Below are 14,595 nucleotides of genomic sequence, written 5' to 3'. Positions count from 1 at the left end.
ATATATATATATATATATATATATGTTATTTAAAAACATAAATAATGTATACTCGATATGTTAATGACTTACTTATAGTAGTATTTTCCTTTTATGGTCTTCCCCTTTCAATATATATATATATATATATATATATATATATATATATATATATATATATATATATATATATATATATATATATATATATATATATATATAGATATATATATATATATATATATATAGATATATATATATATATATATATATATATATATATATATATATATATATATATATATATATATATATATATTGCATTCTACTGCATTCTGCCGAGGAATTTGCAAAGCAATTGGTCTCATTTAATATACTTAGAGCCGCTTCTTTAATTTTTCTCTTTTTACCATCTGTTTCTTTTATTCAATGAACTCGATGTTTATTTTTCCATGCGTGTTTACATATTTGAGATCTATAAAATTCTTTATTTATAATATACGATTGATGTTCTCTTATTCTAATATTTAATGGTCTTGATTTTTCACCTAAATAAAAATGATCGCATTCACAAGGTATTTTATAAATACAATTCTTTGTTATTTATTGTTTACTGTTAGGTTTAGTTTTAGATAAAATAGATCTCAATGTTTTTGTTGTTTTAAATGTTGAATTTATTTGGTATCGTTTTTTGATAATCCTTTTATGTGTGGTATGGTTATTTTCCTCGTATTATTCCTTGTGTATGCTGTACAATCTCGTTCTAAGTTGTTCTATTCCATCCGGTCGATTTTTGTATTTTGAAAACTATTTATGAATTGAAACTTGAAACGTCATTAAACTTATTTTAAACTTAAATTGTGGCTTACTTTCAATAAAAATACTAATTGTTTTAATCTACATGGTTCATAAATTAAGCTATTTCCTTCACTTCCATCATATTATTGCTGCATATCTTTTGTAAGGGGAACTGATGATTTGAATAAACTTAATACACGAAACGTCTTCAATAATAGGATGAAGAAGCTTAAATACTTTCTTTTATTCTCGAACTGTTGCCCATGAATATTCACTATCATCATCATTAAATCTTGCCCACTGCTCGACATAGATCATCATTTTTGATCTGTTTCGATCTTGTGCATCTTGCATCTAATTCCTATGGCAATGTTTTAAATTCTAAATTCAACATAACATTACATCCTACTAATTAACTAAGTAAGCAATGATTAATATAATTTTGTCGAAGGATAAATACAGAAAATGAGGAATTTACAGTAAAACATTATAATATGCAGCGTATTTTTATTTAAATATTTTTAGATAAAAATTTAAAAAAAATTTGTTGACTAAATTTAGTTTATTTTGATTTTTAAAATTTTCCCTATCGAAATTACATCCACAAAAACATAAATATTTTATTAAAGAGATTTTCTGCGGCAAATGAAATAATAAAAGAAAGAGCTGTTTCTGTAGGCGTTAAATGTTAATGTTTTTGTTTATCCATGTTACAAAATCTGATACTTTGGTATAAGCTCCACCTGTACCGGGTTTTCCACAGCTGTCTCCCCAGGATACGACACCAATTAATGTGCCGTTTAACTCCAATGGTCCCCCCGAATCGCCCTGTAACAATTAAATATACTTCGTAATACATAATTATAGAAGTCGTTAAGGTAAATAAAATAATTATGCAAGTTGACAATAAAATGAACATGTTTAGATGTATGATTTAATTCGAAGAATCTCCGCATTCCAAAATAGGTGTATCTAGTTCATTTTACAACCCCTTACCGTGAGGAGGAAAAAACGGAAAAAATCGATTTACCAAGAATCCGTACTTTTTTCAAATAAAAAATGTAGCTGAGATAATTTTAAACAAAATGTTTGTTAGCACTTTTTCTGTTGAATGAACCGATAATGATAATCAATTTAAGATTATCACAAGTTAGTTGTTGTTATATATATATATATATATATATATATATATATATATATATATATATATACATCAAACAAACTCTTACAAACAACGCTTGAAACGACCGGTGATTTTGAATGTCAGGTAAACGCGCAGAGTCAACTTTTATATAAAATTTATGTTAACTCTACTGTAAAAATTGGATATCTTTTGATCAGAGTGTCCTATCAATAAAGTCAAACTACTTTTTAAAGTTGGAAAAGCAGCTTTCGTATACAATTGTTGTATTTTGCCGCAAATGAACTCAGTTTCTATAAATGTGTTAAATAAATAAACGTTAGCGATTTTTACCATTGTTTATGATTCTCATAAATGACCAATAATATTTATTACTTTTATTGAACGGTCACTATGGAATTTGCATTATTAGATACCAATGTTCAAAACAAATAGCTATGCTTAAAACAAATGCTTAAAAACGCTTAATTTTAAATTTCACATTATAAACGATATAAAACTGACTTTTTCTGATTACACAAGTACGTTTTTCAAAAGGACACTACCAGAGAACAACCGAACACAGAGAAGCGACAGTCCTTTGAAGTTACGTGACCAAGCCGCCAATGACAGCTACCAACCAGAAAATTAATAGTCAGTGGGCATATCACACAATATAAATTCTTAAGAGCGTAGGCGCAAAATTTCGGGCCAATGTTTTTTAAATGCATTCATTTTTTTCGAATCCTGAAAAAAACTAATAAGTATTTTTGAAAAATTTAAACGCAGAATGAAAGACTACATTATTACTGAGGGCCGAAAGTCCCTGAAAACTTCTATAATGTTTATTTTAATAATTTACAGGGGTGAAAAAAAAAGAGAAAATTTAGTGTGATTTTTAATTTCAAATATCTCATTCATAAAAACTTTTTGTTTATTCTAAGGGACTTTCGGCCCTCGGTAATAATGTAATCTTTCATTCTGTGTTTAAATTTTTTAAAAATATTTGTTAGTTTTCTCAGGATTCGAAAAAAATGATTGTATTTAAAAAGCATTGGCCCGAAATTTTGCGCCTACGCTCTTAAGCGAAACAAAGAAATTATTAAAAATCTTAAAATTACAACAGAACAAGACTTCAAAATTGCAAAAACATGGTTGCAAATAAACAAACTTACATTAAATTATGAAAAAACTAAATAGGTACTCATCTACTTTTTGCTATATACAAAAGTTGTCTGCCAATTTTTAATTCGTTAAATATAAATAACAAAGATCATTGAAGGTACTGCGTCATGCGCCAATGTTTTTCTTCTATTTCCTTTTACAATAACATTATCTTCAAAATGCAGTTCACAAATCCTATAATTATTATAAAGTGAATAACAAATCTTCTTGTCTGCAAGCTTCTATCCACACTTTGGCACTACAAATTTTTAACAGAACAAATTTTAAACAAAGAACTTTTTCTGTATTTATAAATAATACTTTATTACTTACTATGTAATGTCACTAAATATTGAGATATGCAACAAATAAAGTTATAATATTTTTTATTTGTAATTCCCATTTAAAACTCCTAAATATTTTATGTACTTCGATCCATATATTTGATCTTTTTTATTTATATTTAACGAATTAAAAATTGGCAGACAACTTTTGTATATAGCAAAAAGTAGATGAGTACTTATTTAGTTTTTTCATAATTTAATGTAAGTTTGTTTATTTGCAACCATGTTTTTGCAATTTTGAAGTCTTGTTCTGTTGTAATTTTAAGATTTTCCCAATTATCGGTCTAATTATGTTTCCAACAATTTTTAGTTTGAGCATTTTAGTAATTTCTTTGTTTCGTTTAAGAGCGTAGGCGCAAAATTTCGGGCCAATGCTTTTTAACATTTTTTTGGAATCCTGAGAAAACTAACAAATATTTTTGAAAAATTTAAAGACAGAATGAAAGATTACATTATTACCGAGAGCCGAAAGTCCCTTAGAATAAACAAAAATTTTTTTTGAATGAGATATTTGAAATTAAAAATCACACTAAATTTTCTCTTTTTTTTTTCACCCCTGTAACTTATTAAAATAAACATTATAGAAGTTTTCGGGGACTTTTGGCCCTCAGTAATAATGTGGTCTTTCATTCTGCATTTAAATTTTTCAAAAATACTTATTAGTTTTTTCAGGATTCGAAAAAAATGAATACATTTAAAAAACATTTGCCCGAAATTTTGCGCAGACGCTCTTAAATCAAATATTCTCGTGTATAAAACCCTCTATATATTTTTATTTTCTAAAAATACTATATTCGTATTGTTGTCTTCGAGCGCGCTGACACCCGGCCACCATCTGTTGATTTTTTGACCTGAGCCTTCGGAGACTTGCGTCTTTCAATAAAAGAAATAGCACTGACACCAAATTTAATGTTTTCATTTTGAACTATCCCTTGGCAGACCAAAGTTTATTTTTTATAGCTCGGACAGACACGTCGGCGTCGGCTTACTGTTCGAAAGTCAAACCAATACTATTATGTAATAACTAATATTTATTACAAAGCAATAGTAATTACCTGTTATTATTCTTACGAAATCTAAATAAACTTATTCCTTTTCCTGTCACAGATGAACATCCGCGAATCGCACAAATATATCCAGACATTTTAAATATAAATTAAACTTTTAACTATAAACTATAACTATAAACTTATATATTTAACTATAACTATAAACTATAACTATAACCTTTTAACTATAAATAAATTATATAAATGGTCAAATGCACTTGTTGTGTCGAGTATTTACCTTAGACGCCTACGAACTATCGAAAACAACCAGAATTAAAGAATAAGCACGTGTTTTTGACAGTTAAACAACCAGAATCGGGCATGCGTATACAAAAATGGTACACGCTCTATGTGTGTTCGGTTATTCTATGACACTACTTCAAATTCCACTTAATTCCGTTTTCGTGGATGTATTTCCCGTGACGTGCGAGCATTTGTGATGTGAATGTTTAAATTCATCATATTTTGAGCATATTTCAAATGCATCATATTTGTTGTCTAAACCAAATACTTTTTTGGGCTCTAATATTTAAAATTTCATAGTGATCCGTTAATGGAAGTGATAAATTTTATTGATTTCATGTTATGTTAATCTTATGTTAATCTTAAAAATCTCTTAACGTTTATTTATTTAACACCTTTATAGATACTGCCTTCATTTGCGGCAATACAAAAAAATTTAAAAAAAAGCTGCACTTTTCGTCTTTAATACACATTTTGATTTTTGTTGATCGGACACTCTTATCAAAAGATATTAAATTTTTACAGTCGAGTTGATATAACTTTTATTTAAAATTGATGTCGCACGTGTACCTGACATTGAAAATCATCGGTCGCTTTAAGCGTTTTTCCTGACGGTTCATTTTACAGAAAAAGTGTCAATTAACATTTTTTGTTTAAAGTTATCTCAGCTTCATTTTTTATTAGAAATATTTTTTTCTACGGCATACAGATTCTTGATAAATCTATTTTTTCCTTGTTCCCTTGCTACTATGGGGATTTTAAGGGAGAAGCTGGGGGTTAAAAGTGGTAAACTTTTTTCCTTCTTTTTTAGGTTAACAAAATCGACATTCTCAGCAAAATTTAGCTTGTGTATGTGGAGAGAAAGAGATAAAATTAGACAAAGAATCTTTTTTTGTCTTCATTTGATTAGAATATTATATAAAGATTTGTTTACATTCGAGTCCCCTAATATAATATTGCAAGTCAGGTATACGGTTTTTCTAAGACGTATTAACTGAGAATATTTTTTTGTCTTTGTTTACATTAATATTCCCCTATTCTCTGTATGTATTGTGAGGTAAAAAATTTCCAGTTAACCAATTTAAAAGTAAATAATCAAGAAGTTTTTTTGTCGGTTCGTTGCTAAGAACGAGGTCAAAAGAGGGTAGATTGTTTGTTTAGGTTCATAGACCACAAAAACTAGCTTTGAGGCGCGAGGGGAATTTATTTTGCGTTGAAATTTGTAAAATGTAAGGCATGAGGAGTCAAGCAATAGATGTCAGAGTAGAAAGATGTTTGGGTAATTAGGAATCGCGAGTTGATTCAATTTTTTTGTGTTATGTCTTAAGACCGGTTAAGGTGATAATACTCTTTGCAATATGGCAGTTAAGAACAGAGTAATCACTATAATATTTGTGCAGTACACCGGCACTGATGAAATTTGGAAAATGAGTATATAGGATGTCCCAGTCGTCAGCTTGCTTCCTCCACCGAACCTAATTCTACATCTTTTGATTGTTCGTCCCTGCGTATGGAAATGGTTTCCTTTTGTTCAAGTAGAGAGTTTTGTCCTTTGCAGCTCTAATCCCAGAGATGGTAGCAAGTTTTTTCTTTGAAGTTAAGTGAAACAAGTGAAATTAAGGTAACAATTAACATTTTAAATTTTAAAGTAAAGACAGACATTTTTTTTGATAATTATTAATAATTGCTTTCATTAAAATTTAAAAGGATTTCTAATAATTAATAAATTGTAAATTTTATGTTTTAACTTAGCTGTCATTTTAATTGTTTTTTTTAATTTAATGTAAACATATGACAGATAGCTTTATTTGTTTCGATATTTATTTGTTTTGTTTGTTTTAAAGTATCCCTTTGTTTCATTTTTTTGTGTAGATACCCCAATCTGACACCCTTTTTGTTCACTTATCCACGACCCCAGCTCTCCAACAACCCACTGAGTGCCGTTCGCATACGTAACGATTGTTTGGCTTGCCCTATCTTCGCCCCCATAATTTCTGTCCCCTATTTCTACCCCTATGTTCTTACCCTGAGGTAGGCAAAATATATTTCGTTACAAACTTTGTTCCAAAGTTTGTACGTAAAAAGGAAATTTTGGTAGCTGTAATATATAAGATTGAAATGAATTCGTATCGATAAAAGATTCTGCAAGAGGAGGAGAATTTTTTATTCTCCAGTAAGAATCCATTGAATTTTTTGTCAAAAGTAAACCTATTTTGTTAACCATAGTTGTAGATCTGTATGCTATTATACGTTAGTTGGCTAACATTTGCCTACGTACATTTAAAGGTGGTTCTTGGGCTTCTGTTAGAACTAATTAGATTGATGAAGACAATATAGCTCCTAGACAAATTTTTATTGATTTAAATTGTAATTTGTCAAAAGTTAATAGAAAGATGAAAGAGATGGAAAGGAAGATGGAGGAAATAGGGACAGCAGAGAGAGGAAACAATCCAATTACAGTAGAGACAAAAGAAGACGAGACGAAATGTAAGTTGGATATACGGCCAAAATTTGAAGGAAGTGGAGGTTCTGTTCAAGTTAAAGTCCCAACTTTTGACGGAAAATCGTCACGGAACAACTACATGAAACAGTTCGAATCAGCTGCAAGAGCGAATAGATGGTCTATAAAAGTTTAAAAATTTGTGCTACGAGTAACGGGCCTTACCAAAAAAGGAGAGCTCTTACGAGACAATATAATGTTGGAAGCCTGTTTGAAAGAATAGCTTTGGACATTACTGGGAAATTTCCAGAAAGTGAAAATGGAGGCAAGGGCATGTTGGTAGTAATGGATTAGTTTACTAAAGTGGGTCGAGATTTACGCACTTCCAGACCAGAAGACCGTCACTATTGCAGATAAGTTCTTTTTCTTTAAGTGCCGTATTCCGATCGGAGGTTGGATATCATCATCACTATCTTTACTCTATCTACTGCTGCTCTGAAGAGTTCTATAGAACTGCATTTAAACCAGTCCCTTAAATTCTTCAACCATGACACTCTCCTTCTTCCTATACTCCTTCCTCCTCTTATCTTTTCCTGTATTATCAGCCTTTGCAGTTCATATCGCTGTCCCCTCATTACGTGTCCCAGATATTGTACCTTTCTTATTTAAGATAAGTTAATCAAAGAATATATCAGCCGATTTGGAGTGCCTTTGGAGATCCATAGTGACCAAGGAAGGAACTTCAAAAGCGATCTATTCCAAGGAATATGTGATAGACTAGGCATGAAGAAAACAAGAAGCTACAAGAAAACAAGAAACAACTACAGCATATCATCCGCAATCGGATGGTATGGTAGAACGGATGAATAAGATAGTTGGCAAATATTTGACAAAGATGGTGTCCGATCATCAGCGAGACTGGGACCAATATCTTCCGTTCTTCACAAGGGCCTACAGATCTGCAGTTAACGAATCAACAGGCCAAACACCAGCCAGAGTCCTATTCGGACGCAAGATGCGACTACCTTGTGATCTAGAGTTTGGGTGTCGACCTGGAGAAGATGTAGCAGCTGAAGATTATGTAATCGGATTACGAAGAATAATGGACGAAGTACACGAGTTGGTCCGTTCCCATCTTCAAATCGCTAGCGACCGAATGAAGAAACGGTACAATAAGCAAGCCGAAAAGGGGTGCTTTAAGAAGAACGAGAAAGTCTGGCTCTATAATCCCAAGAAGCAAAAAAAAGGTTATTCTCCCAAGTTGCAGCAGTTTTGGGAAGGTCCATACCTCATTATAAAGAAGATTAACGATGTCATCTACCGAATAAGCAAGATTCCGAGGGGAAATCCGATGATAGTACACCATAACTGGCTGGCGTCTTTCGAAGGTGACCACGACGTAGATAAAGAAGTGGAAGTAAACCAAGTCCAAGATGTGTCTGACCTCACGTTTAAGGAATTCATGGGGGCCTATGGAGGTACCGGTAAAGCAAGACATGGTGTTACCACTGAAGAAAAGCAAGATCTACTCGCGCTTCCCGATGACTGCTCACTGGCCCTTACCATCCCGGCCAGTATCAAAAACGTACCAGGGTTGGCATCGGTCTTTCGAAGGAAATTTGGTCGAGTTGCAGAACTTCAATGCCAAGTGCCAGCTCCTGGGAAAGCCTTGAAACTCCAAGATGCATCACGTTACCTTTTCTACCTGGTAACAAAAAATAATGCCCGTGACCAACCTACCTACCGAGATGTATGGAAAACCTTACTTCAATTGAGAGGGCACGTACTGAAGTCCGACGTGCAAAAGTTAGTCATGCCAAAGTTACTGGTGCAGAGAGAAAACCATCCCTTGTCATTTTTGTACAACTGGAAGTTGGAAAAGAGGGTCCAGTTGCTGATACTAGCATATCGTTTCAGTTCCAGTCCCTACAAGGTTCCAGAAGGAACCATCTTTTAAAAAAGGGGGCAATGTTACGATAAATGTGACTCAATACCCTAAGCTGTAAATATGTTTTTCTAACAAGAATTTTTTAGCAGGTAATACCCACGGGTCTTCTCTTATATTTGCGATTTGATCTTTCCAGATGAGAATCGAATACTAGAAGGTCGAGGAGAGAGGTCTCACCTGATTCCAACCATAACGTAGCTTTTCTTATTTTTTAAACAATTTTTAAACTGTTTGTCCTTGTGTAGTATAGTGTAATGTACAATTTTATGTTTATAACATTCAATGTTTGCTGGATAGGCTAAAATTGACGAAATGCCCCTGAAGATGCTCTAGGAAGCGAAAGTACTTAGGCAAGATTTAATTATAAACTGTGCTCGATATCTGCCTTTTATTTGATCAAATTTCATTTTTTTCGAGAATTCAACCTTATATCAAATTAAACAATTATTAAAAATAATTAAATTTTGAATTTATTTTTAACTGTAAAAATTAAAAGGTCTTTAATGTTTTCTATCAGCCTCTCTTGGCTAACTCTTGTCTCTTCCTTTCGAATGGCTATTAGGTTTCCGAATACAGACGGGTCACTATATTTCTTTCTCCTACATTATCATTCACCGAGTGATTGCTGGTGTAAGCAATGCTTACTGGCCAACGGCTTCAGACGGATGAGTTAGTAAGTGGTAGGGCACTTTTTTTGTCCTGGGTTGAGAAATTGGCTCCAAAGGCGGATGAACCTATTAGTGACCAACGGCTACTAATAGGTTAATAAGGTCAATAAGGATGTAGAAGGCAACGGGAAACCACTACATTAAAGATCGTCAGATTTCCCTAGAATAATAACCGTGCAAAGTACGGTCAATCACATGGTCCCTAGTCCGCGGCGGACCTTTAATGGTCGAGGGGTCCTAAGAATCTCCGCGAGGAGGAGCCACCCGAATGTGGCAACTAACTATATAGAGAACTTTTTAAATTTAGAGACATGGAATGTGAGGAGTTTGTTTGAACAAGGAAAGACGCACAATACAATTCGGGAAATGTACTACTCTGGAAATGACACCCGAGATCATCTATATGAAGTTGGAATAATTACCTCCAGGAGAATTCAAGCAGCCGTTGTAAATTTTGTTCCCTTTTCGAATAGAATGCTATTAGTACAAATACAGGGTAAGCCAGTGAACATTAATGTAGTATATGCTCCAACTGCAGAAAAATCAGAAGCTGAAATAGAACATTTTTGTGAACAACTCAAACCGACAAACAAAAGAAAGCCGAAAACCTTGGATCACTCACGAAATACTGGAGATCATGGAACAAAGAAGAAAATATAGAAACAAAAACCCAAATAAATACAGAGAAAAACATAAATTTTTAAGGAACAAAATAATAGAGGCTAAGGACAAGTGAATGATGGAAACATGCATCGAAGTGGAAGAATTGCAGAAAAAGCATGATTATTATAATTTATATAAAAAAGTGAAAAAATTATCTGGAAAATCACGAACAATACACCTAACCGATTAATTGCCAAAAACAATAAACCCATTATTAACCCAATTGAAAGAAAACAAGTATGTACTAAATATATTGAAGATCTTTTCATTGACACAAGAACAGAACCAACACAAATTGATAACGAGGAAGCCTCAATGATATTAAAATCTGAAGTCCAACATAAACAACTCAAAATCTGGCCGAACCACTGGGCCAGATAAGGTTCATTTCGAGCTGATTAAACTTATAGACAAAGACAATTGAAGTGCAATAACTATACTCTTTAACAACATATACAAATCTGGTGAGATACCTACAGAATGGCCGCTATCGACCTTTGTTCCGGTACGAAAAACCAAGAAGCCCAAATACTGTAATGACTATAGATTAATCAGCTTAATGTCACACTTATTAAAAACATTTTTAAAGATTATACATGCAAGAATATTCAGAAAGTTCGAAGCGGGTATGAGTAATAGACGGTTTGGCTTTCGTAACGGCTTCGGAACAGTGGAAGCTCTGTATAGTTTCACAACTCTTGCCCAAAAATGTCGAGACCAACAAAAATATCTTTTTGTTGCATTTATACACTATGTGAAAGCTTTCGTCAAAGTTATACATAACAGAGCGCAAGCGCCCTGTACGTAAAATCAAATCTTAACTGTCTTTTCCTTTTTATTTCGATATACTCTGTACGAGTACTAGAAACCAATTCGCTAAGAATTTTGCTTAGTTGAGTTGTGGAATGCAATTTTTAGATTCCCCATGTCTCTCATAACATCTTTATCAACGTCTGTTTTGCCTTGCAATTCTTAGAAGGCACAGATTAAAGCGTAATTCTGAATTTGGTTTCGAAAATTAGTTTACGATTTTATTATCAGATGCCGCTACATTGCGTCTATACGAAGCCATGTTAGAGTTGCTTCCGAAGACAGAAAAGATTTATTTCACGTTCAGAGCGATTGCGAAAGCCGTTCTGATGAGGCCTATTAGGCCGAAATACGTATAAGCGGATGCGCAAGCGCCCTGTACGTAAAATCAAATCTTAACTGTCTTTTCCTTTTTATACATAACATTCTCATAGAATGTCTAAAGAGAAAAGGACTCAACAAAAATGACATTAACATAGTGAGAAATCTCTATTGGAACCAACAGGCTGTGGTAACATTAGATGGAAATAGCACGGATGCGCAACAGATAAGTAGAGGAGTGAGACAGGGATGTGTACTTTCACCATTACTATTTCATATATATTCCGAAGAGTTATTCACGCAAGCACTTGAAAACTGTACAGAAGGGAGAAAGATAAATGGTGAAAATGTAACTATTACTAAACACAATTTGTGATACTGGGGAACAGTTTGGTTTAACAATAAACATAAAGAAAATAAAGACCATGGTTATCAGTAAAAGAGGCAAAGTCATTACAAGGATCCAGATAAAAAATGAAGATATTGAGCAAGTGTACAAAATGAAATACTTAGGAGTCTGGATTACAGAAGATCTAAATCCGAAATCAGAAATTCGCTCAAGAATAGAGCAATCAAGAGCAGCCTTTTTAAAGATGAAGAAATTTCTGAATAACCAAAGACTCAATCTGCAAATCCGATATTGGATGGTAAAATGTGATATCCATTCTATTCTTCTTTATGTTGTCTAAGCCAGGACTGTTAATGTTGACTTAATGAGAAAACTGGAAGCTTTTGAGATATGGCTTTTTAGGAAAATTTTGATGATACCATGGACCGATCATATTACGAACGAAATGGTGTTGCACAGAATGGGAAGAGACAGAGAACTTTAGATGATAAATATCCTGACTGAAAAACATCGCAACTGGACTGGGTTAAACACACAGACGCTCTTAAGAAAAGCAGAAGATAAAGACGAATTGGCAATGGTTATAGCCAACCCTCATTAGTGGAGACGGCACTAGAAGAAGATAAAAATAAGAGAAATATCTTAATGTATATAGGTTTTAATAATTACTTTATTACCTGACATGCGTCTTGTCCTCCATTGAGATTTCCTGCACATATCATTCTCTCTGTAAATTTGCTCACATGTGAAATACGTTCTTTACACGTTTGCCAGTCAATTATATTGATGTTGATTTCCAACAATTCATCCGATAGTTTCGGTATCTAACAAATAAGAAATAAATTTTTATCGTAACTATTCCAAATGATCTGTAATTTATACTATATTTAAAAGAAATAAACGGTAATTCCAATTAAAAATATGTTCTATTTAATATTTTTATTTACTTTGATAATCGGTATTTTTAAGAAAAAATTATAAATTTATTTTTGTTTTGTTAACTAAAATGCTGCCTTACTTCGATTAAATAGTATAAATAATATAAAAAAATCACAAAAAAATGCTTTTCGAATAATCAATATTAGGAACACTAATACTAAGGACAAACAGAAAAAAATTTCAATTGATTTTTGGTTCTGCTTTTGAATATATTCTTTTTTATTTCAAATGCTCATTAACTATATCCCTGATTATAAAAATTTTTTTTATTTGTGTATATTGTTCCGGTATTGATCAGTTGCAACACAAACACACACACACACACACACACACACATATATATATATATATATATATATATATATATATATATATATATATATATATATATATATATATATATATATATATCACACACACACACATATATATATATATATATATATATATTTCCGCGAAAATTTCAAATTCAATATAATTAACCTCTACGGGGAGGAAATTCTACGAGACCTTAGACGATATGAAAAACTAAGGTCAAAGCGAGGTAAGTTACTTTGTAACCTAACCTTTTTAGAACGCTGCGCGATGAAGCCATGATACCCACTTGTATGAAGTTAAGTTTCCACAAAAACAACATAAAACTAAGAATATTTTAAAAAGGACAAGTCTAGCACTTACTAGAGAAGCAATTCAAGACTCCAGACGAGACATCGATAAAGTAAATTCAGAGTTGCTAAAGCTATATCTCACACTAAGTAACAAATTACATCCGATTATGTGGAACATCTTCGACAAACTCACAAACTTTCGATCGGAGACAGATGCTGATCTCACCAAGAAAAAACAAATCAAAAAGTTTGAGAAATTGATACTACAACAACGACCAAAGAATAAGGAACTACCAACAACAGAATCCAGTAATTTAGTCTACAATTTCTCAAATCTTACTTTGGATGAAGCTACAAATAGTGTCCTTTCCAAGGGTTTAATTTTCCTATTGCACCGACACGGATTCCCATCGAAAACATCATTAGCGAAGTGGAAACGACTATCACTAAATTACCATCAGAAACAGCCGAGATTATTAGACAAGACGTATCACAAATATTAAAACAGCCAAGCCTCCGAAAAAGAATCTAACTTACGAAGAAAAGAAAGCCTTGAAGAATATACAACAAAACAAAGATATTATCGTTCTTCCAGCTGACAAGGGCAACGCTACTGTCATATTGAACATTGAAGACTACGACACAAAAGTAAAAAACATTCTAAACGATAGTGCATATCAAAAAATCGCAACAGACCCAACAACGTATCTGGAGAAAACAACGAAAGCCAAAATACAAGCGTCAAACATCAAGAAAGAACAACAGTTCCAGCTTATTCCACGAGAAAAGTCGTCAAGATATCCAAAACTGTACGGTTTACCTAAAGTACATAAGGTAGAGCTACCATTACGACCAATAGTCAGCTCTATTGGATCACCGTTACAATCACTGGCAAAATTTCTGGCTGACCAGCTACAACCATATGCGGAGGAAGCGGATTCTTACGTCAAGAATGCAAGCCACTTTATCGACCGTATCAAGGACGTTATTCTGGAACCTGAACACTTATTAGTGAGCTTTGATGTAATCTCATTATTCACCAATGTCCCAGTAGAAGAAACATTAGAAATTATACGTAAAAAATATCCAATACCACAGGATACACTAAACTTAACGAGGAATTGCTTAAACAACACCTACTTCATCTACAAG

At 32.6% G+C, this 14,595-nt stretch overlaps 1 protein-coding gene across 1 annotated transcript in view; it reads right to left on the bottom strand.

Annotated features, from left to right (window-relative positions):
* Window positions 1-1,349: 1,349 nt before the first annotated feature.
* The window catches only part of LOC140450547 (trypsin-7-like), a 39,000-nt gene continuing 25,754 nt past the window's right edge, over window positions 1,350-14,595 (bottom strand). Inside the window, exons 5-6 of the mRNA XM_072544204.1 lie at window positions 12,574-12,720; window positions 1,350-1,605 (exon numbers count right to left, since the gene is read on the bottom strand). Coding sequence (XP_072400305.1) covers window positions 1,459-1,605; window positions 12,574-12,720 — 294 coding nt within the window. The 3' untranslated portion in view covers window positions 1,350-1,458. The remainder of the gene's footprint in view (window positions 1,606-12,573; window positions 12,721-14,595) is intronic.

The sequence above is a fragment of the Diabrotica undecimpunctata genome, chromosome 1, assembly GCF_040954645.1.
Source record: "Diabrotica undecimpunctata isolate CICGRU chromosome 1, icDiaUnde3, whole genome shotgun sequence".
Lineage (NCBI taxonomy): Eukaryota > Metazoa > Arthropoda > Insecta > Coleoptera > Chrysomelidae > Diabrotica > Diabrotica undecimpunctata.
The sequence above is the reverse complement of the archived record's forward strand: the minus strand, read 5'-3'. Positions and strand labels throughout refer to the sequence as shown.